The 26,347-nt window shown below is 45.2% G+C and overlaps 1 protein-coding gene across 7 annotated transcripts in view; it reads left to right on the top strand.

Annotated features, from left to right (window-relative positions):
* The window catches only part of LOC144934524 (RNA-binding motif, single-stranded-interacting protein 1-like), a 276,390-nt gene that overhangs the window by 227,679 nt on the left and 22,364 nt on the right, over positions 1–26,347 (top strand). For all 7 annotated transcript variants that reach the window (XM_078860394.1, XM_078860392.1, XM_078860390.1 and 4 more), the window contains 2 exons: positions 6,189–6,247; positions 15,713–15,804. In XM_078860394.1, coding sequence (XP_078716520.1) covers positions 6,189–6,247; positions 15,713–15,804 — 151 coding nt within the window. The remainder of the gene's footprint in view (positions 1–6,188; positions 6,248–15,712; positions 15,805–26,347) is intronic.

Genomic DNA, 26,347 nt, shown 5'->3' with positions numbered 1-26,347 from the left:
CGCATGGCAGAGCCTACCAAATTAGTAAAAAAACTAAATGCGTAATGTTTCGGGTATATTTAGCAGTCTTGTTGACTGGGCTGAGGCCATCGACTCGGCAAGCTCAGCAAGAACCAGGTTTAAACATGGACGCCTTAGACCCAGATCCGAACCCCGGATCTCAGAGCGATGTTCTGACGCGGTATTTAAGCCCCCCCCCCCCCAGAGGCACCGGGCCACCTCCACCCTTCAGTGTTAAAGGGACCTCGCCCTGGGAGTGGAAGTGGAAGGAAGCAGCGGACAAAGGGCGGTGGGTGGACTAATCCCTCGCCGCCTCTTGCGCCGTGGTGCACGAGTGCGATAATCCTCCACGCGCCCGCCCCGCTCTCGCGTGGCCGCCCCGTGTGGGTGCGGGGGTTTGTTTAAAGGCGCGTGGCTCGGAAGATTAGAGGTCTTTAGGCAAGGTATGTGATGTGTGATACTGACGCGGTTTAATGTCTAGGGATCTTTTGCGGCTTCCAATTTTATTCATTTTTATTAACACGTTTTAATTATCATTAAACGCGGTGTTGTTTGGTTCGGTACGTGTGGTTAAATAGTATTATTTATAAGCGGTGAACTGGGGGCTGCTTGATCATTCTTCACCGTGCTGGTCAGCGCGGGTTAGTGAAAGCGGGGCCCGGGACCGGTTCAGATATCACTCGCCAACATTGTTAATCATGGCCAGGAATCAATGTTACGTCCCCCTATAACAAGAATAATTATTATGACATATCACTCTATTCGATAAGTCTAATAATATTCAAGATGTGTGAACGGCAGAAACAGGAGCTCTTTGTTTTTTTCATTCTGATAAAAAGTAAAGTGACTTCTCAAGGTTGACAAGTGTTGCTCAGGAGTGCCATACTTGTCAAAGTCGCGGTGCTTCAGCGTATTTTGATTTGCCAGCAATGTCTCGGGTGATGCAGTGCATCCCCATAACAGGCTATGGCCTCAAGGCTAGCAGTGAGTAATACGTGAAGTGTCAAGAGGAGGGAGGTGGAGGGGGGGGCGGGCAGCGCTCTCGTTTATGTGGCTCGCTCCTCCCGGATGGACTTGCCAAGCCAAAGCCTGGAGGGAATTTATCTACAAATGCCCAGCCCCCCCCCAACCCTCGCACATCGAGAGCATTACACCCATTTGCCGGTAATGAGGAATCGGCTGTCCTCTAGTCAAAGAGGTTCTTTGACACCAATGAAGTTGTAGAGGGATGGGAAGCAATGAAGCGGCAACCCCTTGGATAAATCTGTGAAGACCCCGCACGAAAGGAAAAGGTCACATTTATAAAGGGAGCAATTGCTAGAGGTCATCGTCCAGCGAGCTCAAAATTTGATTGTGTTCGTATATTAAATATTTGGTGATGATTGAAGTCACACCGAAGCTATGGTTTCTTGCACTTTTAATTAAGGGCCATCAGACCATACCAGTTCCTTGAATTGTTTGTTTAGAGTGATGCAGTACACTAGGTGAGATGGAGAGGTGGGGCGGAGTGGTCAGCGCAACGTACTTTGGACCAGACGACCCGAGTTTTGTTACCAATCACGGCCAATGTCAGTGGCAAGTGATACTTGGATTGGTCCTTTTCAGCCCGCTCGGGGAGGCCTTCATCCAGCACAGTAGTGGATTGACAAGGGCTGTAAATAATGTTTTTTTTTACACTACATCAATTGCAATTCTGCCAGTGAGCAAATTGGAAATCCTCTTTTCATGCACTGTGGTACCGTGCATGGTTATGCAGTCATTGATGAGGTAATATGTTATGCACGCGCAACGTGAATATTATTTGCTAATTAAACTTCAAACGCTTATTCATGTGTGTTTGTGTGCACTATGCCTGTGCACGTGATGGATATCGTTTTAAAGCATAATGGAATTTTGGGAAAATCTCTTCTTTGGCTTATTGAGTAGAATATTGGCAGTGAATGCCTATTTTTCCTGGGGACATTGAAGCAAGAACCATGCATATCCAGCCACCTTTGTCTCCCTAGTGCTAACAATAATGCATCATGAATAGGCTACTGCACTTATTTTAGGCTGTCATTTTATTTCCACTCATATTATTATTATTTTCCTTTTTGTCCCAATTATTTTCCAGTATCACGCCTGGCTGCCTTTATCTCCCCAGTGATAAAGTTTACACACTCATTTAATGTTAGCAATGGCCAGGAATCGATCTTAGGCCACCGGATTTGGAGCGCGATGCACGAACCACGGCACTGCCGCTCCACCGACCATGCACAGCGAGGCACACTTGCTCGGTATACACAGGGCTCAACCCCAGCGAGGTCTGAACAGGTCAGTGGAAAATATTTCTTCCCGCGACACACCACATCTCGTAAACTTCTCACTGTGGGCCGTGGCTACTCGTCACGTGCCACCTACGACGGTGTAGTAGCAACCTGCAAATTATTCGGTGAGAAGCCTAGCCCGGAGTGTATACATAAATACATGCTTATATACTGTATACATGCTTGCATATGTGTGTGTACACATATAGGTAATCGAGTGTAGATTGTATAAAACATACATTATATAATAAAGCATCGCAAGCTGGATCGCCTGTTAGTAGGAGGCGGACCTTCTTGCACTGCCATATCACAGTTGGGTCAAAATTTTTATTTTTTTCCACGTTCACATTGCCCCCCACCCCCCACCTCCCCTCGAATTTGTAAGCAGCCCAATGTCATTCGTTTAACATCTGATCGACTCTGGCGGAGGTCATCGAACGGGGCGTATCGAGGCCACAGCGCAGCAGAGGGCGAGCGGCGCGGTGCATCGTAATGATCCGGAGACACGGGCAGGACTTGTTCATCCCGTCGTGGGGAATTAGCAACACCCCCATACGCATTGCAAATTAAACGAGTGTATTGCACAACACGAATGTGCGTAAACATAGTAATAGCGGTAATAAAGCGCGTCTTCAGCGCCCCGGTCGAACGTGTGTGGGAATGTTTCCCCCCGATTTCATTCATTCTTTCATGCAGGCATATGCGCATAATGTGTGTGTGTGCATCGCTGATCGTTTTTTGGGCCGGAGGGGGCAGGATGATTTATCCTGACTCACGGCCGCTGTGCATGCACCACTGGTGCATAACAGTCGGGTCATCTGCACCGCTCCCATACCGCCTAGCGCACGTGCGTGTGAGGCTGTGCGTGCGAGGAGCGATGGTGTGTCATTGTTAGCACGGTGCGCTCCAAACCCGGTGACCTGGGTTGCATTGCTGGCTGTGGCTAACGTCAGTGACGACCAATATATGAAGCGGTCGTGGATCTCCCCCAGGTAGACTCAGCCTTAAATGAGCACATGCTGCAGTGTGCAAATCTCAGCACTGGCGGCACAGAGATGAACGAGCATGGTCCTGGCCACACACCACCACCATGCGCTGCAGTGGCCTTCATGTGCTCTCGCTAACAGCACTTGACCCAACACTCAGTATAAGCTATACCAGGGATCTTTGTCTCTGTGCGTACTTGTATGAGAGTTACAGACACACAAGCTGAAACACAACAAAATGCCAAGTAGCAAAAAACACACATGGCGAACTTACACCGAAGCCCCAGAGCTGACATATTTTCCGGCTTCTATCGCTTATGTGATGATGACTTCAACTTTGATTCTTTGACAGAGGAAATTATGCCGCATGTGTGTCCGTATGCCCACGTCACAGCACGCATTCGAGTGTGGCCGTGTGGGCCGCCTGCACCAGGCCAAGTGCTGCTATTTTGCGCTCTTTTAACAGGGGGAATAATAAACCCACGTGCACTGTGCTGTATTGACCAGTGGGGCAGGCAGAGAGGGATTTATCTGCAGACGCACAAAACGCCACATTTTCCGTGTTTTCCTCCTGCTTTGCTCAGCACTCTAACCACAGAACTGGTCACTCATTGCAGGCAGTGCTGTCCCAGGTGTATGCACCTCTCTAAAATGGGCATAAGCATTGGTTTTGGAGGCAGCGGTAAATTCATGATCGCCGGGATAAGAGTGAGCGTTGCATATGCTCTCGTGTTTCTTGTCAGCTCACCAGAGACTCGGCTAAGCTTGGCGAGATGAGTAACTTGTACGCGATCAATTTGCTCTATTTTATGAAGTGCGGTGGAGTACTTCTAAAGAACACTCGCTCAAGTTACGGATGATGTGTAACCTGGAGTTCTTAAGATTATTAGGATTCAGTGGAAATGTGAGATGCCTGGAGAATCAAGTTTAAAGGAGCCAAGTAAAACAACGTGAGAAGCGGTGTGAGGTACAAGTTAATTTCCTCGTGTGACACTGAAATTAACTATGCTCTTTGGCAAATAGACCTTCAGGCTTGTTTTCATTTCAGTGGATAATGTAAATCAGCACGTTGTTTTTGTGCAAGGTAAACTGCATAGAATGCACATTTATGTAACACGAGATATTAAATGCCAATAAAGGGCTGTGTGTGAACACATCACATCGACGAACAATTCTGCCAAGCTTAGATTTGCGTAGTAAACAAAACGCACACACGCGCACACATTTCGCGCGTAATTCCGATCTACAATTTTACTGGCTCGTCAAATTGGTTCGCAATGAAGGGTGCGCATTGCTATTGTGCACGAGAGTGAAGAAAAAATAATAATAAAACGTAAAGATTGATTTTCACAACCGTGGGAGTTTTGCCGTGGAACAAAACATCTTTTTTTCAGAGAGCAGAAATTGCCGAACCGTGGGAGGCCGAGGCAGAGTCACGGAGCAAGCGGCGTGGTGCTCGTAGACGCCGCTTCTCCGTGCGCAGGCCCCCAGATCGCACGATTTCCAGTAAATGTTGTGCTAATAGGGACCCGTAAATGACTGGATTTCAGCCTGAAGCAGAATGGCTTCACGGGACACGGAAAGTTTTTTGCAGTGGGAGAACTGCAGCTGAGGGAGGAGAAATGTGTGGGCAGTAAAGAGGAGATAGCCGGTTGGGGCATAAAAGAAGATGGAAAAAGATTTTAGTCTGTACCAACCCATTACATATTTTAAATAGGTTCTAAAAAAAATGTCATTTTTAAGAGTTCACTTCCACCACCCCCCTTCCCCAGATTGTAAGTATTGAATATACGTATGGAATGAGATTTATGATCTTTTAGTGTAATTGAAATGCTTGTACGACAAAGCCAATATGTTTAAAGGCTTGCCTATGCTATTGGGGGAAATGAGTTTAAAATTAACATTGGGAAATTAAAAAAAACATTCACATGCAGGGTAAGTTAATTGTGATTTAAAATTAACTGAGTGGGCAGTTTTTGATACATTAAACCGTTTTTTTCCCCCCACGCTCAGAACATAGCACGTTTTACTGTCAATTGGCTCAATTTCTTTTACAGCTCGAGTCGTTTTAAATAAAGTGCGCCGCCGTTTTCCCCTCCTCTGCTACTGCCCCACACGTGCGTTTACCTGCTTTGTTGTTAGTTGTGTTTGATAATATGCATAACTAATCCATGGAATGGCGCGCAAGAACTGCCGTGATATTACACAACCGCCGCGCTGAAAATGGATTGCCTTTGAATCATCGATTGCACCTGGATTTGCAGCGGCAGCAGCAGCGAGCGGTTAGGACATTGTGAGTGAGTTGTGGATCATTCTGTGTTGTGTGTGCTAGTGCGTGGCTGATTAGTGACATGCCTCTTATCTTCCTCTCTACCCACACTTTACACTGATGAGTCAATTCAACGGAAAATTCACCGCTTTGTGAAAAAAAATATTTTCTGGCATAATTTAAAAGACGAGTTGAGTGGTGGTACAGTGGTGAGCGCATTGAGCTCTGATTTCGATTACCGACCAAGGCTAATATCATTGACAAGCCATGTGCGAACCGGTCTGGGCTCTCACTTCACTGACTCGCATGAGACCGTTGTGGTGAAGTATGGTCAAACAACCCCCATGACTTGACACGACATGGTGAGGACTTTATCCGGCGGAGCATTTACAAAAGCCAACATATTATTAAAATCAAAAGGCGTCGTGTTCTTACCAAACTTGCTATGTAGAACCTAGTGAGAGCGGAAGGAAGATGTCCGCTTGCCGTGACTTTCCCACACCAATTTTTTGTCACGCTGCCTTGAGTGTGCGTGCACACAACCGCGTTTGACATGGAGAGCGCTGCACTGCAAACCGGCTGCTGAAATAACGAACCGGTTCTTGCTTCTGTCATCCTCTCTTCTAGGTATGGCAAGATCGTTTCCACGAAGGCGATATTGGACAAAAATACCAACCAGTGCAAAGGTACGTGTTTTGTATGAGAACTAAAAAATTAAAGAATAAAAAAATAATTCCAACTTAGTGAAATCCTCTTATTGTGAAAAACACACCCTATCCATATCGGGATGTGTGCCGTTTGTACGTGCATCAGCCATGTTAAACTTAAGTGAAGAAGTAAAAAATAATCCGCAAGTCTGCGTTTTTTCAGCTATTCTGCATGCCGCATGCGAAGATTTGTTTGGCATTTGAAATTCTTACAAACGGATTATTCTTTGTTGTTAGGCATCATATCAGAACTTGTAAAATAAAAACCTCCTGCCTGGAGGTCGGGTGGTTTTCACAACGCGCACCACACATTGCATTGCAATGTTATCCTGTAAGTACCGCGCTCAGCATTTTTTCCTCTAACGAAATCCCTTCATCGACAGCGGTGAAATGCATACTAATGGTATGCATTGTCACTCATTGCATAACGTTATGGAGAGCTCCAATGCGGTTTCTGTGGTTTTGCTATTTTCTCGTGAAACAACTAAGTTCCCCCGTACGCTCGCTTAAGATTTCTCCGAGCGTTGCTCGCAGAGGGTGGAACTGATGTGAATTGAAAGGAAGTCGTGAGAGGTGGGGGCATGCGGTGGGGGGCGAAATAAAATGCAGGCAGTGCAAAAAAATTGGCAACGTCACACGGTCAAACTTCGTTGAAGTCTGCACACTGTATTGCACATCCGCCGCCCCCCATGTCCACTGGGCAGCTGTAAATACATCTGTTTGACAAGATATCATCTGGTGGTGCTCGCTAGGCCTGTTTCTGTAAAATGGGCTCTTTGGCCATGCAATTATGTCGTGGCGCGGCGTTAAATGTCCGATGTGCGCAGGATCCGAGCGGTGTTTTACCCCTTTCGGAAAGAGCCTCCGAGTAAACCCGGAACATTTTTTCGACGGGACCGACGGCACGATTTTTATGAGCTTGTGACAACAAAATGTTGTCGTAAAGAATTGCTGGGGATAATGAATGCTTGCAATCATAGGTAAATTGTGGTGTGCTCACCTGCCAGAAAAAAATATGACTCTTGTAATTTTAAGAAACCAAAATAAAACTTCATGTTCCCAGAGTGGCACTGTTGGTGCAAAGTTATTAAGCTCGTAAACTTGTTTTGCATTGTAGTTGGGATAAATGTAGGATCATACAAGCCACACATTAGGATGCTTAGATCAAGTAAACGTTTTTTCTTTTTAATACCCTTCGCAACTCACAACTGAAAGGCGACTCCTAAATGAATAAAACGTTCATTTTGCCGCTTGTACAAACATGTTCGTTGTTGTGCATACGGAAACATAACAGTGTGGCTCGAAACAAGATGTTATCCGATTTCCTTCCATTTTTTTCTGCCTAGTTGAATAAACATCTGTAACACTACCACAAGCAGTAGCATAGTGGTTAGCATACTGTGCTCTAAACCCAGTGGACACGCGTTCACTTGCTGCCTCTGGCTAGCTTCGGTGGAGTGCGATATCTGAACCGTTCCTGGGTGCCCCATTTACCACCCCGCACTGACCAGCATGGTGAAGTATGGTCAAAAAACACCATGACTGACGCGGCTTGAGGAAGTCTTCATCTAGCAGTGGATTGATGAGGTATGTGCACACATAAGCATAATGACCACAATCATGATTAATTTGCATGCTATGTAGTGGCGTTCTAAATTTGGGTCTCCAGTTGATGTCATTGAACACATAGTTTACAGCAAACAGCACTCACTTAGGGCCTTTTTCCACAGCTCACTGGGTGGGCTCACTCGCCTGTCAAGTACAGAGCCATAAGAAAGCCTTCCAAATATAGCGATGCACTTAGAATATTGTGTGTCACGTCTTCCAACGGTAAGAGCCTAAAGTGCAGCGTTACTTGTGCAGCCAAGTGAGGCTGGATCCACCAGCGCATGGTAGAATTGCGTGCCTTACCAAACATTACCCCTCTAAACATAAACGGTGGTTATTGTAGAGCACGACACGTTTTTTGCAAAAATCTGGCAGTCTCGCCTGCTCCATGATGAGAACATGACTTGTACTCTCGTAGAGGAATAAGATAAAAACAAATTTCGATTTAAAGCTTTCGTGACTGCAGGGATTCATCTTCTTTGTTCTTTCGGTAAAGTCACGTAGAATGGAAATAATAAAATAATAAAAATAAAACAGACGTTTCGGCCACAACGCAAGCAGCCGTCCTCAGGTGAAGAACAGGTCTGTCGATAAGACAGAGTCATTCAGACTCTGTCTTATCGACAGACCTGTTCTCACGTCGTGATAATTATTTTATTATGTTTTATTTTTATTATTTTATTATTTCCATTCTACGTGACTTTACCGAAAGAACCAAGAAGAAGATAAAAAAAATAAAGGTGCAGTCCTGCAATTCTTTTGGTTGCTCTGCTGGCAGAAGAAGGGCCTCCACTAGAGGGAGCTCTGGAGCGTTCCTCGAGAGGAGGCTTTAGCTTACGGTTCTACACAGGCCAGACATTTTGAAAGGGGTGGGGAGCACCCACACTTGACCCCACCACACCTTGCCCGCACCTCCGATTAACACGGTTGGCTACGTGCGGTACGAAATAAATTCACCATACGTAAAGAACCATAGAATAGTACTTACGTACGTATAACCTGTCGATCGACGAACTGTGGAGTGCCCATTTATTCTGCTAGGTGGACAGAGGTAAGGGGATGGGGCAGGGGGGGGGGGTGATTTCCGAAACTTGTCCCAATTTTTCAACTGCCACATCGGGAAATGGAATCGGACCGAGGTGCTCCAGATTGCAAGGCCGGTGTGCCAACCGCTACGCCATGGCAGCGTCCAAAGTAAAAGTAGGCTCCATACATTTCTGGGGAAATTGAAATCACACAATGGGACCAATACCACGCGAATTGTCGTGGGATTCAAATGTTTGTCTATTGTTAAGGAGTGGTGGCGACCGATTTGGGTTTGTTTAATATATTCTTGAAATTAATAAAAGCAATAAGCTTATCTTTCCTAATGAAACCAGTCAAAATATACGAGTAAATAATGGATGGTAATTTAATATCACTGCATAATGAAATTTGCCTGAAGCAACAGCCAGCTCAAGCCAGCCTACTTTCTCTGATTAGGCCTATTAATTAGGTATATAAGGTCAGGCTGTGTGTTCTCTCTCTCTCTTTCTGCTTGGGCAATGCTCCGCAAGGCTACAAAATCAAAATGTAGAACTGCCGCCAGAAATTAAAGTAGAGGAGTTGTTTTTGTTACCTGTCCGTAACGTGGAAGTAATTGCCTTAAATGCGGACTTTCTCGTGCCCCGGGCATTCATTAACAACCTACGCAGCTCAATTGAAGTGTTATTGTATCCAATGCAAATGCGGACATTAGCGGCAAACAATCTAGATCTGCTTTGGCATAACGTATATGCAGGAGCAGCATTTACCCATCTCTCTGATTTGTCGTTCGAGATAATAAAAAAAAAAGTTTCTTTTTTTTTTAGCTTTCAGTACAAATTAAATTCAGCAAAATTGCAAAAAACAGCAATCCCTGCTAGAAGGTTTCGCATAAATTCTACGTCACCCCAATGGCTTCAGAAAGTGGCCGTTCGTCGTGTAGATTCCAGAGCAACTCGTGCGGTTCCAGAGGTGGGACAAAGTCATTGTTATGCAAGTCCAAGTCGAGTCGCAAGTCATTAAATTCATGACTCGAGTCTGACTCGAGTTCAAGTCACATGACTCGAGTCCACATCTCATAGGTGGGACAAAGTCATTGTTATGCAAGTCCAAGTCGAGTCGCAAGTCATCAAATTCATGACTCGAGTCTGACTCGAGTCCAAGTCACATGACTCGAGTCCACACCTCTGTGCGGTTCTCCCGGGGGGAAGAAAGTAGTTATGGGTTTCGCTGCCGAAACTCGGAGGGGCCAGTTGCCGTAGGCGTGACCTCGCGGGGAAAAAAAGTCCCAAGGGGTGCAGCTGCGAAGAGGACGACGTGGAGAGCAAGGGGGGGGAGCAGCTTCATCTCTGGAGCAGAGGTCGCAAACGGGTTTTGATTCCTTACCCGTACCCGTACCTGGCCGCACCAGGGTCGCAAACGGGTACCCGTACCCGGCCGTACCCGTACCCGGCCGTACCCGTACCCTACACCCGTACCCGGCCGGGTACGGGTATCGGGTACCTGATTGCGACCTCTGGGATGAAGCCATGTTGCAGGCACGGGTGGGTTGATTCTAGGAACTTGAATTGTGAGAAGAGACAAGACGTTGGGAAATGAGTGACAAACAGTTACTCACCAGTGACTCACGGCCTACCCGTCCCGTACCCGGCCGCACCAGGGTCGCAAACGGGTACCCGTACCCGGCCGGGTAGCCGAGTATCGGGTAGGGTACGGGTATCGGGTACCCAGTTGCGACCTCTGCTCTGGAGCCTTCCCACAGACTGAGGCGTGGCGGCGATGGCAATGATAATGGTAATGCGGCAGACGTTCTGCTGTCCCCGCCGCTGCTCTGGCTCTGTCACGATAGACGGGCTTCGCAAATAACTGCTAATGCACGGTAACTATTAATTTTGCATTAACGCACAGCGATCGTTTTAAAGTGGTCAAAGTGAAGGCTGCACCGTAGCCTCAGCTGACCTTCACGAGTGAGCCTCCTGTGTGGGGTCTAGCCAGGGAAACGCACGCCAGCCCGCACCCCCGCATGAACTTCCTCTTTCTGATGTGCGATTAAATCCATATGTGTTTGAATAATTAAATAACTCAATAAATGTATGAATAGTCAAAATTCAAAGTGATTTCTTGAACTTAATGAGCGTTGAGGCAGTGCTCATGCCCTGATCATAGCCCTGAACAAGTGGTGAAAATTCCACATTACAATGGTGGGGGTGAGTTTCTCCATACGCAACAACCCTTGAATTTGTTACGGAGTGGTATTCAGTAGCTTTTGACATCCATCACTTTGAGGGAATGCAAGCAAGCCATTTGTGTTTTAAAAGCTAAGTTTCGCCTTTTTGAATCTTGAAGTTGTCAATGATTCCCAGAGCGTATCATCAATTTTTGGTGACTGTGGCCCTCTTTCCCCTTTTAATGGGAGCAGGTTTCTCAAACAAATCTCACGTGATAAAGAATGACTGAAATTCCAGTGCAATTAAACTAAGCTCTCACCTGCCTGAGATAAGAACCTGATTGATTACATTAAACTAATTGCATATGCCCGTCTTAAATTTCCATCATCTTGTTATTGAACTGCTTGCGTCGCTTATGCAAAATGAGTTCAAATGCGGCTAAGGCAACGGCTTCCCATATTTATCCAGGACCAATTAAAGCTGTCAGTGTCTCTTTTAAATGTATATTTTGTAAAGGTTTTCGGACAGAATATCTTTTCTCTAGTAGCCGCATAAGGCAGCTGCTTTTGTGTATCAGGAATACGGCTGTGCTGGATTCATTTTGCATGCAACGTATGCCCCCACAAGATTAATGCTCTTTTAGATCAGAACTGCCTTTTTTTTGGCCCAGCAAGCAGGGTTATATCTCTTGTCTAATCATCTAATGCATTTGTAGCCATCCAATGTTCCACTCCGCCTAACAGCAACGGCGTGCCCAGGACGACTCGCATATCCATTTTCTCCAATTTACCTATTACATTTGGATTTCCTCTACGAGGTTATTATTTTTTATTGTTATTATTTCGTGTTATTGTTTTAGTGGGATGGGGGGGGGACGAAAAAAAACACATCGCCAAGTTGCTGTAAAATCTTTACAAATGACCATGACGACTGGGTCTTATTTGTGAAAGAGACTTCTTGTCTCTCCGAGGCATCTCGCCTGGTAAAATAAAGGTCACCGACTGACTGATTGATGCAATTGTCTCAACTGAGAAAATGTTTTGACCCGTTCACAGAAAACCTTGCGTGCTTTAATGCGCTACGGTGAAATGGCTCGTCAGCACATTTCTTTACGAAAGGTCACCAATCTTCAATCTCATAACATTTTTGCAGTGTTTGTGGCCATGTACCGCATGCCACTGAGCCTTCCTTTTATATTGTTTGCCTTCCTTTGTGTGAAAGACCCTCGGTTTTTGTGAAGGCCGGGTAACAACGGCGAGCTTATTTATTAAACGACCTAAATGCCACCTTGTGTTGCCAGCTCAGCTGCGCACGCTTTCCTTTCGAGTCACATTTTGGCCTTTAGGGGGAAACGTGGCATTCCTGAGATATTTTGAGACTAGAGAGGGGGCCCAGCTTAATCGCCGGTCGGCCTTGGTGTGTGGACGGGATAGCGGGTGTGACGGTGGGTTGCTGGGTAGGTTGGGCGCATTCCCACTGCTCGCATTGTCGCCGAGCGGGGAAGCGATGGTTGTTTTCACGGTACAAAGAAATGCGCCGTTTACCGACGCCACGCGGTGCACCACCGTGGCGCCGTGGTGGCGTTGGCGCTGGTAAATAATAGATGATTTTGTTTGGCAGGGCGTGGGGTGCACGCTCCTAGGAGCAGGTGCCGAGGATCGTGGGGGGTCGTGGAAGGCACAACAGCATTAAAGGCATCTTCTCCGATATGTTCTCTCGCAGCAAGCAGTGGGGGGGGGGGGGGTTTATAAAATTTACGCAAAGGGCACGTGAAGCGCTTGGGATTTTGTTTCGATTTTAGTGTCTTTAAAAAATACACATAGACATACAAATCTAAACACAAATATAATAACCCCGCTGAAGAAGCACTCGCGCTCATTCGATGTCAGATGGAAGTTGTGTGAACTTGGTATAAAAGGACATAGCGCAAAGTGTCTGAAATTGGCGTGCCTCGCAGCCGAGAGCTGGAGTAATATGCAACTTTACTGGATGTGGCATTGGCTCGGGGCTGTGTGTGCGGGCGTGCCCCAGCGCAATCGGCGGCTGAGATGAAATTGTGAGCCGAGCCTATCAAAGGGACATTTGAGAAGGAACCTATTAGGCTTCCGATGTCACCGCAGGAAATTGCTTGTAATTGTGTTAGAGGAGGAGGGATGGTAATTGTGATGTTATCTAATAATTTCATATTGGAAAGGGGGGAGAATTGTACAACATATGGTGTAAATGAATACTTTGGGTTGTTATTTGTTGATCCACTGCAGGAATGTGTTGTATTTTTATTTTTCTTCCCAGTATCGCACTCGCTCATTAGCTCACATTTCTCACTGTTTGTTAAGTTGGGTCCCCAAGGCGTGTATACAAAAACAAACGCGGTCGCATAAAATAAGTGTGCTATTGACAAGCAATTATACATATTTACCTTCTAGAGCCGCTATTGATTCCTCAGAAAATGGGATGCAAACCTTTGTAGAAAACGGCAACCCAAGAGGCTTGGAGTGCCGCCTCTTATCTCGTACTGTCTAATGTGGTTTCTAATTATACCTACAGTTCCCCTGTGCTGCGAATGTAATTAGGGGGAGTGGGTGGGGCATAATTTGCTGTTGCATCAAATGTTCTCTGGAGCAGGCAAGGCAGAAATACTGCTTGTGTACGGGACGCAGCGGGTCCCAGGGGGCAACTAAGCGCAGTAATTGATGAGGGTTGATCTTGCTGTATCTCCTGCGCCACATTGCAGCCGCGCATATTAATGAGGATGTCCGTGCATGCATTTTAACAGCCCCGTTTGTCCACTCGTCGTGTTGCGTGGGCATGTGACGAGGCGCGGCTTCAATGCCGCGTTAATTCCTAGGGGAAACAAAATTACGTTTGAACAAAAAAATTGCATTCTCATATATTTCTTATGCAAGTGATGAACGATAACAACTCACGTGCAGTTAGCCTTAGTTAAAATGTAGTCGCCCAAGCTGTGAATTCCTACGCCCCGCCCCACAATAATTACGAAAGTAAGGGCATGTCTTGCCTGCCCTTGTGAAATATCTTTGGGAAATTGCAAGGGTAAATGCAAATCGTGATGCGGTGATTTGAAAAGTTCTTATTGATAGAATGCCTATCAATCAATAATAGTCATATAAAATACAAAAAGTGGAGTTTCATTATGTTGACTGCAGTCCATTGCTCTTTTATTGATAAGACCAATGGGACTCGGACATAAATCATACGAACCATGCGATTAAAAGGCTTAAACACTGAATGTTTGTGGTAATGCATTGTGGCAACATGGACGGTGGCGGCGCGGTGGTTAGGCATACTGTGCTGTTAGCAAACCCGGTGGTCGAGCTCCATTCCCAACAATGGCTAACTCGGTTAAATGGTGAGCTACATCTGAAACGGTCCTGAGCTCCCACCAATTCACGTTGACCAGGGTGGTGAAACAATCCCCAAGACCAACACGGTGTGAGGAAGGCCTACATCTAGCAGTGGATCGACAAGTGCTGTAAATTAATTTTGAAATATATTTTATTCAGGTGTTCTATTTGTAAAATGCTTTCACGTGAAATGGCAGTGTCTCGTCAAACTATGCGGCGGATTGCAGATCAAGGTGCACGTGTTCGCCTGTGAAATTTCAGGAGAAGACTAGTCTGTATTCTGTTGGATTGGCCGTATTGTCAGATTTGCGGGTGAAAGGATGGTATGCCTAAGGTCACATCAGTCAGAGCAACTGGGAGTATAAATGGGAATATATTGTTCGGATAAATTTGAGAAAAATGAGTTGGTTATTGATGTGACCTTGAGAGACTCTTTGGCTAGAAAATCTATCAAAATCCGAGTGGCAATTAATTGGACTCAATATTAGCTCTAGGCAGCATACATGCTGTGCTTAAGATTGCTATGGTTATTGATAATATATACTGTACTGCATATACTATTTACTTATAATAATCACTCTGGGAAAAAAATACCTGGCAAATGAGTCACACCTTTATGTCATGATAGTGATAGAGGTGATATTGCTACTTCTGCTGTTGCTGATGATGACACTGTTGCTGATAATGGTCCTGCTGCTGCTATTGATTATACTTAGGGGCACCACTATGGTGAGATGTTAAGTACCTCCCATGGTATAAAGGAGGTCTTGGGTTCGATCCCGACCCTGACATTTGTATATTTGGAGTTTGCATATTCTCCCTGTGGTCACATGGATTTTTCTTCGGGTCCTCCGGTTTTTCCCTCCTCGTTTAGAAATGTGCGTTTAGAATATTCGGCTGCCATACATTTCCACACAATAAACCATTTTGTTGAGGCTGGATTGCTTCTGAAAAAGAGCTATTTAGCTGAGTGGGCCTTACCTGGTAAAAAAAAAATAGTTTAGTGTACTTTCTGATCGTAATGCTTTTGCACCTCATGCTGATTGCTGATACTATTACTGTTGATGATGATTGTACTCGTGATGATATTGCTGCTGCAGGTGGTGATGATACCGCTGCGTTGGTGAAGTGGGTAATACTATGTTTTGTATGGTGATGGTAGTTTCGTCGAGTGGCGATGGTGGTGGCAATGGTGGTATTTTGATGGTGTGATGATGGTGGTGTGATATTTGGTGGTGGTGGTGATTGTGGCGGTCTCTGTGTGTGTCTTTCTTTCCCAGGCTATGGCTTCGTGGATTTTGATAGCCCTGCAGCCGCCCAGAAGGCAGTGACGGCTCTCAAGGCAAATGGCGTGCAGGCACAGATGGCAAAGGTAAGTCCCCTTAAAAGCTGCCCATCAGCACTGCTGTTGCAGGATCCTCAATATGGGGAACAGATGGGGGTTGGTAGACATCAGGCCAACATTTTGAAGTTCAAAAACTCTATCATGGACTTAATAAAGCAGACTTCAAAACTTCAAAAGCAAGTTTTTTAATCTCTATTTTGTTTTTATGCCTTAACTGGTATCCACTGTTTCATATCCCGTAAGACTTTGTGGCCGAAAATAATTTAGCAATCTAGCTATAAAATAGTAAAAGTCAACTGTTCCTTCAATTTCATTACATGGTGGGGATGGGCACGTGTGGGTTAGTGGTTAACATACGAGCTATGAATCCATTTACCTGAGTTCAAGTCCTGGTCATGGCTAACTTCTTTGGCGAGTCATGTTTGAGCCAGTCATGGGCTTCTCCCCTTTGACCCTATACACGATCCCGTGGTGACCATTGTATGGTCAAACAGCCCCCGGCACTGTCACGCTGTGGTATAAGGCCTCCATGCAGCAGTGGATTTACAAATACTGTAGCTGAAAATTATAATCATAAATGTTAATTTCTAGAGTAACCAGTGTCCAACGCTTGGCTTCATTAAACCCTACCGCATGGACACGTTCTGTATATATGTTGAACTTATTTTTCACCGTACGTAGCAAACCGTGCTAATCGGAGGTGCGGGTCTATTTCTTGTGTTCGTTGTCTGGAGCATTGTCCATCGCATCGCCCATCGCATCGCCTGTAGACTATCGCTGGCCATCTCAGTCTGCATCGGTCATTTTATTTGAAATGGAAGATTTATTTCACTTATAAATCACCACATCTCAGCAGCATGTCCACTTTTAGTAAAAACCTATGCACCTCATGCACCCTCTTCCTTTTCAACGGGCACCAGTTCTCCTGAGTACAATATTGAGTCCTGGGGATGGTGCCGTGATCGAATGGGTAGCGCACTGCACTTGCAAGCCACAGGTCCCCAGTTCGATTCGATCTCCCGGCGAGGCAGTTGAACCAATGGCCATGTCTCCTAAATGTGCCCCCCCCCGCCCCCTACCTCTGTCTACCCAGCAGTTATAAATGGTACACCACAGCCACAGTTAGTCCATCAGCAAGCCACGTGTGGTGGGGTGAAGTGTGGGGATTGCCACTTATTCCATCATGGAAGAGCAGGCCAAATACCGTCTGGAGGGGTTCTCTGGAGCTCTCTCTCATGGAGGCCGTTCCACCAGCAGTGGCTTATAATTGCAGGTCTGCACTGGTTTTGTGAGTGTGCAATGTATTTAGCGCTATTAATGAAACTGAAAATCCCATCCGATTGATTGATTGCAATTCTCAGATTTGTAACCACGGAGCTGTCAGCAAAGAGACTTCCTCAAATTGATTTTACGAGAGTAAAAATTGGTCTAACAAGGAAAATGAGTCTGACACCTGCATGTGCGTGCGTGTGTGTCGCATAACGCGTTACGTAGGTCACCGCAAAGTGAGACACGAAGACATTGCCATGTCATATTGATGCTCTGCTATTGGGACATATTGATAGCTTCAACACAGATTGTGTCATTTTAGGCCGTGAGGCAGCGGCAGAGTGATCGGTCGCTTGGTGCCGCATGTGTTTCGTGGCCTCCCTCATCATCAATTTCCCCTTCCTGAGTGCACTTCCAGTAAAGGGCAAGGTACATTATTGCGATGGGCCAAATCCAAAGTTAGAAAATGTCCTGAAACTTAATTTGTTAAACAAACTGATGATGATAACTCTTTCATTTTCGTTTAGGTTTATTTTTTGTGCCTAGAAAAGTGGTCATTTAAATCATTGTGTTCCCACCCAGTTATAACCGAGCTGTTTAAGTAATCGAATACTCTTCTTGGTTCTTTCGGTAAAGTCACGTAGAATGGAAATAATAAAATAATAAAAATAAAACATAATAAAATAATTCTCACGACGTTTCGGCCACAATGCAAGCAGCCGTCCTCAGGTGGATAGCAGGTCTGTCGAGAAGACAGAGTCGTGAGAATTATTTAATTCTGTTTTATTTTTATTATTTTATTATTTCCATTCTACGTGACTTTACCGAAAGAACCAAGAAGATGAATCCCTGCAGTCACGAAAGCTTTAAATCGAAATTAAATCGAATACTCTTACTGATTATCAATTTGATTACTCGACTAATCGGATAAGATGAAAATTGTTGGGGGAAACAAAAGTCTCACCTCTGTTGCCATACATGATGCTGGACTGGAGATGATGGGCAGGCCTTAAACGTGTCATTGGCATCATATCCACCACGTTACACTAGGCCTGGCGCATAGGGGTGACCATAATTTTTTAAGGGGCTTGAGTAATTGACCAGCGAAAGTAATCGATTATAAGTTTTGTTTGATTAATCAAATTATTCTCCGGTTGCTTGAGCTACAGCTCACACTTTCACAATTGTCCCTGTGTGTCGTCACAGCCAGAAACTATCCGTGCTCGTTTAATTCTATACTAATATGTTGGTTGTTATGATGCCGATATATTAAAATGCTTTTGTTTCGCTAAGCTGGTAAACTTAAAAATGTGTGGTCTTCTGTCTAAAGAACGCTTCATATTGGACCTCATTGTACATGACAGCCTCATTATCAATCCAGTGCTGGAGGAGGGCTTTCCCTACGCCATTGTAGTTTATGGGGGGTTACTTCACCAAACTTCACCACGCCGATCAATGCGGGTTGGTGAAGATGGGGAGCATAGATGTGGAAGCATGGAAGTAAAAGCGTTATGACAAATTTACTGTACCTCCCTCTACCGTGCACAGTGTAGCTCCGCAGCCTGTTACAACCTTCTGTTCAAGATGTTAACTACCTCGCCTGGTATGCAGGAGGTCGTGGGTTCGTCCCCAGCCATGGCGCCTGTATATTTGGAATCTTAGTTTTCTCCCCGTGGTCGCGTGGATTTTATTCTGTGTTCTCCGGGTCTTCCCCTCCACATTTAGAAACATGCTTTTAAAGTAGTTGGCTGCTTTCAATTTCAACATGATAAGCCACTTCGATGAGCTATCATTTGTGGCCAGGTTTCTTCTGATAAAAAGCTACATAGCTCAATGTGAGCCTTAACTGGTCAAATTAAATTAGTTTAAGCCCATAATTTTAAAGTCGCTGACCATCCAAGCACTATCCAGACTCAAAAACGATTAGCTTCTGAGATCTGATGGGATTGGACACATTCTGGCTGATTCTGTCATTGGCTGGATCGCATTAAATCGCCATATTCTGAACTGTAATTTGCGTGCGATTCATTTCATTGTGCCGGTTTGTTCAATTATAAATAAGACGTAACAGTTGTATCATATTAATCTCTGCCCATGGTGCAATGTTGCATCACACATCCAGATTGCATGAAGGCGTCAGTTCGTGTTCCTCTCTTGCGACGTCTGCTCAACCACAACGGTTATTTTGACCTGGAACGAGTACCTGGCATTACGTTGTGCAGGATCTCAAGAGTCCGTTTAAAAAGTGGAAAGAGGGTACCAGTGGGTCACCCATCCTTGCCCATGAGTTGGATTAGGAAATAACAAACCAATGGCAAACCATGCTGGTGTCATGCATGACATGATGACGACGAATATGGAATATCTTAGTTGTCAAGGACAATGAATGTTGCCTGTTACACTTTTTTTCTCCACAGCTGTTAAAGCACTTACAACAGCCCTGGAGGTGTAAATAGTCTTATGGGAGTTTTAAAATTTATATATTTTCGCATTTTCAATATGGTTAGCTGCTGCAGAGGTTTATTATTCTGGTTTATGCTAGAGGTGGGCTATAAATTGTTGGAATTTGGCTTGGTTTTCAAATGTGAATTGGCAGCTTTAATAACAGACTGTGATAAAATTGAGACCAGTTATTCGCTGGGCGCCAGCATCCCCCACGTTCCTCAGGCAAAATTCCTCCCGACAATCTTTACACGCCGAAGCTGATAACAAATGCTGATCAGTTGAAAGAAACAAGACACCGCATTTGCTTTTTTTGGCTACAGCGTTGTCTTCCTGGACGTCGCAACCTACAAGAAGCGCTGCGGGCTTCGAGTCATTTCCGTTTAAATAAAATGACACAAATTGCACTGTACAGCCCGTTCGTGGGGGATTACGGACGGTGACGTCAGTTAAGATATTTCAAAATGAGCCCGTCCATTCATGCATCCCCCCGCCCGCGCGCGAAAACTTCTCATAAGGCTGCTCATTGTGCACGGCGGCGCGCGAGAGGGCGAAACCGTAGCGGCGTGCGAATAAAAATTAAGTGAAGCCAAAGGTCTCGGGGACACAATGTGCGGCGCTGCGGCGCGAACCGTGCGCGCACAACGCGCGCTTTTGCGCGGCGTTTTTTTCGCCTCGCGAATATTATTACACGTGAGGTCCTCGGAGTGACGCCACCCACAGAGGTGCTCCCCGGGCACCTGCAGATTAGCGCCCTCACAGCACCTGCAAAGTGGTCCATTAGGGCTGTCGTGCGTCGTGGAGGTGGATTACAGTGGTGCGGTTCAAGCGACGCTCCATGCCTGCGCAGCATCGGCTAGGAGCGATTTAGCCACCGGGATTCTCAGGCTAAAGCTGGAGGGAGTAAAACGGGAAGGGCTGGCAGAGCTAAACACAAATTTCCGCCCCCCTTTATCCCACAAGCGCCACCAACAATGCGCGCTTTTCATTCGCGCTCCTTGGCAGGACAATGGGCGCAGTTAGGGGAAAATGTCAAGTGATCAGCGGCTGGTTCAAACGCAGGCTTTGTAGTAGCATTCAATGGCAGTGTATGCAGCCCGGAACAAGCTGGTGGGTGGGGTGGGGGGTGGCATTTGGGAAAGATGGATCTTTGCGGGGCACTCCAAATACTTTTCGTCCAAAAGCCACTCCAGCATCGAGGACCCATTAACACGAGCTTGACAAGTCATTTAGCCGGGGCCTGCGTTATTGCTCGCCCAGGTTATTCATTAAAAAAGTGTTCACACTGACACAAAAGGCGTTACAGTATACTTTACTCTCACACCTAGAATATTATTCACATGGAAATCGCGCCGGCACATGGCCACTCATAAACTTTCGTTCATTCATTTTTTCATATATATATAAAGTTTTTTTTTACATTAAATGTAATATTTCCTGCTGAAGGAATTCATTAGTGTTGGTTGGTTAGAGCAAGTCTCTAAAATTGGCTGTTGAAAAATGGGCCGTTGAAAGTTTAGCAGACGAAATTGCAGTTTGAAGCGTGCTAATTCGGAAACGGTGCATAATATCGCGTTTGACTTCTCCGCAGCCTTTATGCCAAAATAATCATGGCAGAGGTTTCAGCCCAGTGCTTGTAAATGGCCATGAAGCTTCCTGGCTACCCACATACGTTTCCTTCCAAACAGCTACACCGAGCTCTTTATTAGCTAGGGATCAGAGAGAAAGAGAGCTAAGCTCTGTTATTGATGTAGAAACGTCTTTAGAAAATGAAACGGTTGATTCTAGCTTAGTGAATGGCATTAAAATGGAAGGAAGTAGCTTCATTGAGTGATCGGGGAAAAGGCACGGATTTGCATTAAAACAAAGCTATTATTTTCCAGCATGTTCTTTTGTGCAGCAGTTACATTCACATCGATGAGCGGGACCCCCTGCATTAATCTGGTGAATTGCTAGGAACCCAGAGGCACTCACTCAGGCAGTGAGTCCCAAACAGGGCCTTGATTAAAGGCACGGAAATGGCACTTAAAAAAACACAAAACCCCGTGAAAAGGGGGTAAAGTTCTGACAGGAAAGCATGGCTGTTGCCAGAGCGTTTGGCAGAGAAAGGTGGAAACTGAAATTCCCTTCGACAGGCCATCTCCCTGGAAAGTGTGCAAGCGTTAGCGCCGTATGGGGCATCTGCACGAGCCATACGATACAACGCTCTGCTCACATTTTCTCTGCGTCGAGATGTGCAAGTTAGGATCAGTCTTTTTTAATGCAGGACCCTATTCGTGTAGATCAAAGAAAAATGTAAAATAATTGCATGGCATCTCTAGCCCAGTGACTTGCAAAGCAAGGGGCTGGTAAACATCGCTGACATCTGCACGCCTCACCCATCTGCAGGGACAGTGAGATAACTCTAGAAGGCAGAATAGCAAGTAGGATGTAAACCCGTTGATTAAGTTCATGTTTTTTTTTTACCCAGGCACAAATAAATGTTTCAAAGGAATCAGCCACATTTCCTTAATAGAATCATCCTGCAAGAAAGAGTTTTGAGAATGAGTGAGGCTTTGCTGGGTAAAAATGGAATTGAATTAAACAAAGCACTGATTCACATCACCACCATGAGTCATTCTGGTTTTAGTATGCAGACTCTCCACAATGGCACATAATGATTGATATGTGCAGCAATTCATATAACTCAGTTACATGGTTACTTTTCATAAATCATTAAACAATACACTCTGCAACATTTTTGGGGTTTGAAACAAAATGACTTTCAGGTGGACCGCCCTCCGTAGGTGCACACAAAGACAAAGATCCCCCGTATAGATTGAACAGAGTGTTGGGGAACGTGTTGTTAGCGAGCACCTATGAAGGCTGGAACTGCACACGAGGGGGTGGGTGGCCAGCACTACCCACTTCCGCACGTACGTTAATAATTAGAGGAAAAGCAATGTTAAACGAGTGATTTCTTGGGTGCTTCCCAATTTCAAACAAAGGAAGTCTATTAGCACGGTGGTGTACATTGGTGAGACTTTTTACAGCTCCCAGACAGTCCGCGGAGCCAGAAAGGAAAGCAGCACTAGCACAGTGAGATGCAATGGTGGGCAGATAAACAACAGATGAAATGTGCCATTGGGTTGTGTTCTGTTACAGAAATGAGCCACATACTCCGAGGGTCATGAATAGGTCTTCGTTTTTTTTTATAAACAAGCAACAAACCTCCTTTAAAAAAAAATCAAAACCCGTGTACATTTGGTGTTGACTCGGGTTTTTTATGTTCGCAATCTCGGGTGTTCTTTGAAAACATGAAAACTGTTCCAATTTATTTCTGATGTACACTTTCTTCCCAGCTAAATCTTAGGTGACAGAAATAGCTTTCTTACTTCCCAGAACACAGTAACTATCAGAAGTGATTTGCAGCTCAACTCTTTTCTGCCATCTTTAGAAAAGGGCACAATCTTCTTCTAAGCCCACCACTATCAGCCTAACTTAAAATTACCTTCCCCCGCGCTCAGCCCCGATAGTTGTGCGCCAGTGCAGTGACGTGTGGGTTGGCTGTCTACCGATGAGAAAAAAAACTGAAAATTCATACCAGTGTAGGCACAAGGGAGGACATTCTATTTCAGGATAAATTAATTCGATACAGCTCAAAGTTTGTTTTACCTAATCCTTGGGGTCACAGATTATTTATGTAGAACGTAGAATCTTTGCAATTCTGCACGTATCTTTCAGTTATTGTGTTCAACAGACTGCAGTTTATGATAACATGGGACTTAATTTATCTCATTTAACAAGGTCTTGTATACAAAGCGTGGCCAAATACAACGGCTCTCCATCTGTGTACTCTGCATATATGCACAGTTCAGTCCACACTCACAAGCGTGGGGAGGTATGGTCAACTTCCATCACTGACAGGGTTTAGGAGGTATTCGTCCAGCAATTTATTGACAGATATCTGTAAATAATAATTTGCATGATTCTTATGCTTTTATGTGCAGCATTGTGCAATGGTATACATTACAATGTGTAGCTTGCATGTCCAAACAATGATGAGATCCAGAGGATTGTGAGGTGTTGAAAATATGAAACAGACTCAAAATGAACAACTTTTTTGGAATTGAATCTCGATATTTGTGTACATATATATTTATACGTGCCCACACACACACATATAACTTGGCACGCATGTTTTTAAATGCCAGCACATTTTAAATATCACCGACTCTTCTCATTGAGTGTGCCTTTCCAGTTGCATTTAGAGGGAATAATAATAATAATTTTGTTGTTTTGCGGTGACCTTTGAGTTGAGTGACGTGTGACGAGGAAGCAATCTCCCTACGCTTGCGCTATAAAAACAAGCCTGATTCAACATCCGCTGTGCCTGGAGTGTTTTAAAAAGGCATTCGGTTTTTCCATTTGCCTTTGAATGATGTTTTGATGGTTAATCTAGGACGGTGACATGCACGGTGCTTGGCAAAGCCAGAGTCAAACGGTAAAGCTGATGCTGTTTGGCAGCGCAAATTGTCCATGAAAGCAAAAGCGCATTACCAGCTGCGAGAAGTGTTAGACGGCCGCATTAAGATCATACGCTTTAATGCCTGCACGGAATTAAATGAATTAAAAATAAATAATGAACTTTGACGGCACGGTTTCCACCCATTCCTCTTCATTTTCTTGATTTATGCCTGGCTTCCCCCCCCCCCCCTCAAAAAAAAGAGTTAATCAATTTTACAGCAACGACACACTTTGTTTGGCTGTGGCATTAGTGCAATGTTGGCGCCACTTTGAAGGTCACAGGAAAGCCTGCAAGAGGCCCATTCCAGCTGTTAATTGCATCCGCATGGAAATATCGCGTGCGGTTGTATCTGGCCGTGCTTTCCTGCTGCAACGCAATAACCAATCTGCAGGATGATGAAGCTTGCCCAGCCAGGTAAACGCCATGGCTCGGGTTGCCACCCATTCAATTTTTTCCAAATTCATACTCTTTTTTTGAAGTAGTTGTCCTGGAAAATCGGAATCGTTATGTATCCTGGAGAGATCCGATGAGCCATAAATCTGTTTTCACATATGTCCAGCAGGGGCAGGTCAGAAAGTTAAAACAACAGACAATACAAAAAAACGGCTATACTGCAAAGTGTAGGAAAGGAAAGGAAATCATCCACAATAAATATGTAAAATAGTGTGTTCAAATTGCATAAGTATACTAATTCCCAAGCTTGAGCAAGGCAGCAAAATAGCAGAAAGAACAGTCCCAAACCACACCAAGAAAACACAAAGTTCCTCAAGAAAATTGCACGTAAAAAAGAGTGAATGTAAGTCTTCCCTGGATCATTTAAAGTTCCGGTTTTGTTAGTTGCATGATAATACACCACCCCAGAGAATGCATTTACATGCAGTCCTCCTCAATTTCGCGCTTGTGAGATATTCTTCTTCACCTGATGTGCCCCAAGCACGGCACGTGACTGCGTTTGCTCTCTGGGCTTGGTCACCGGCTACCTAAGCCTCACCGCTCATCGTTGCTTTAAGAAGCTTCTCCAAAAAGGCTCTTAGGTTTTTTTCAGTTTAACACGCGGCTAGATTTCGCGACCAATATTATTCATAATCAAGGTTTTTGGGTTTAGATCACGTTATTTATAAATGTGGCGTAACCCTCCACCACCCGACACGGCCAATCAGTAAAAAAGTGTCACGTTGACAAAAGACAAATAGTTCACTGCTTTAGCCCACCGGTGTGTTGAAGCGTGGAACCAAAACATTTACAATTTGTGTACGACGTTTCGCTGGTAATTGCATCCAGCATCATCGGGTAATTCGCCAGAATGGCAATTACCAGCGAAACGTCGTACTCAAATTGTAAATATTGTGGTTCCACGCTTCAACACAACCGGTGGGCTAAAGCAGTGAACTATTTGTCTTTTGTCAACGTGACACTTTTTTACTGATTGGCCGTGTCAGGTGGTGGAGGGTTACGACACATTTATAAATAACGCGATCTAAACCCAAAAACGTTGATTATGAGTTTTTTTCAGTGTCTAACTTATCCTATTCCAATCAACACATCGCCCCACAATTGGTAAACAGTCGCTTTAAATTGAGAGGGGTTTATTGCAACAATATCAAACATATGGCTGAATAGAAGATCGCACTCATTTCAGATGTGCATAGTTTGCATTCGGGAACTTTTGCATGTCCCCCCCCCCGCCCCCTCTAAAAGTGAACTCGTGCAGAACTGTCAGGCGGAAGATTGGAGCTGATCCATATTGTGCGTGTGTTTAATTATAAGAAATCCCCATAAGCTCGTACTGCTGGAAATTCTTCACTTGACAGCCTCACTAGAGATCACAAAAGCCTCTTCTCGCGTGTCCACAAGTGCACTTGAGTACAGCACAGCAATCACCGTGACTGTGTGGACACTTATAACCTCAACAATATAAACATTTCAAGTGCCGGCCTCTCCTCGTTGCGGAATAATCCATCGATTTAAATACGAACAAATAAACCCAAGCTCTCCAGCTGGCACGAGTGCTCCTTGCGATCCCGCGCTGATCTTGAGCAGGTGCTTGGATGGCTGCCACGTGCGCGTGGCATCACGTAGGGAGACGGAGGGGCTTTTGCCGGAGCCGCGTCCTGTCGAAGCGTGCACCAACGCAGAACGTTCGTGCTGCGCCGCCGCTTGGAAATTGTATTTCTCGGCTCTGTGGCAGCCTGCCTGACTGTGCAATGTCAAGTGAAACATATGCCCATAGACGGTCATCAGCAGGTGGGCAGATGCAGACGCGAGGCATCTCGGGTTTGCCATATCGTTTGCATCAGCCCTCGAAGCAGATTTTATTTTTCCACTGGCGTCTCCATGTCTTGATTTGTGGTG

This window comes from Lampetra fluviatilis, chromosome 10, assembly GCF_964198595.1.
Source record: "Lampetra fluviatilis chromosome 10, kcLamFluv1.1, whole genome shotgun sequence".
Lineage (NCBI taxonomy): Eukaryota > Metazoa > Chordata > Hyperoartia > Petromyzontiformes > Petromyzontidae > Lampetra > Lampetra fluviatilis.
The sequence above is the reverse complement of the archived record's forward strand: the minus strand, read 5'-3'. Positions and strand labels throughout refer to the sequence as shown.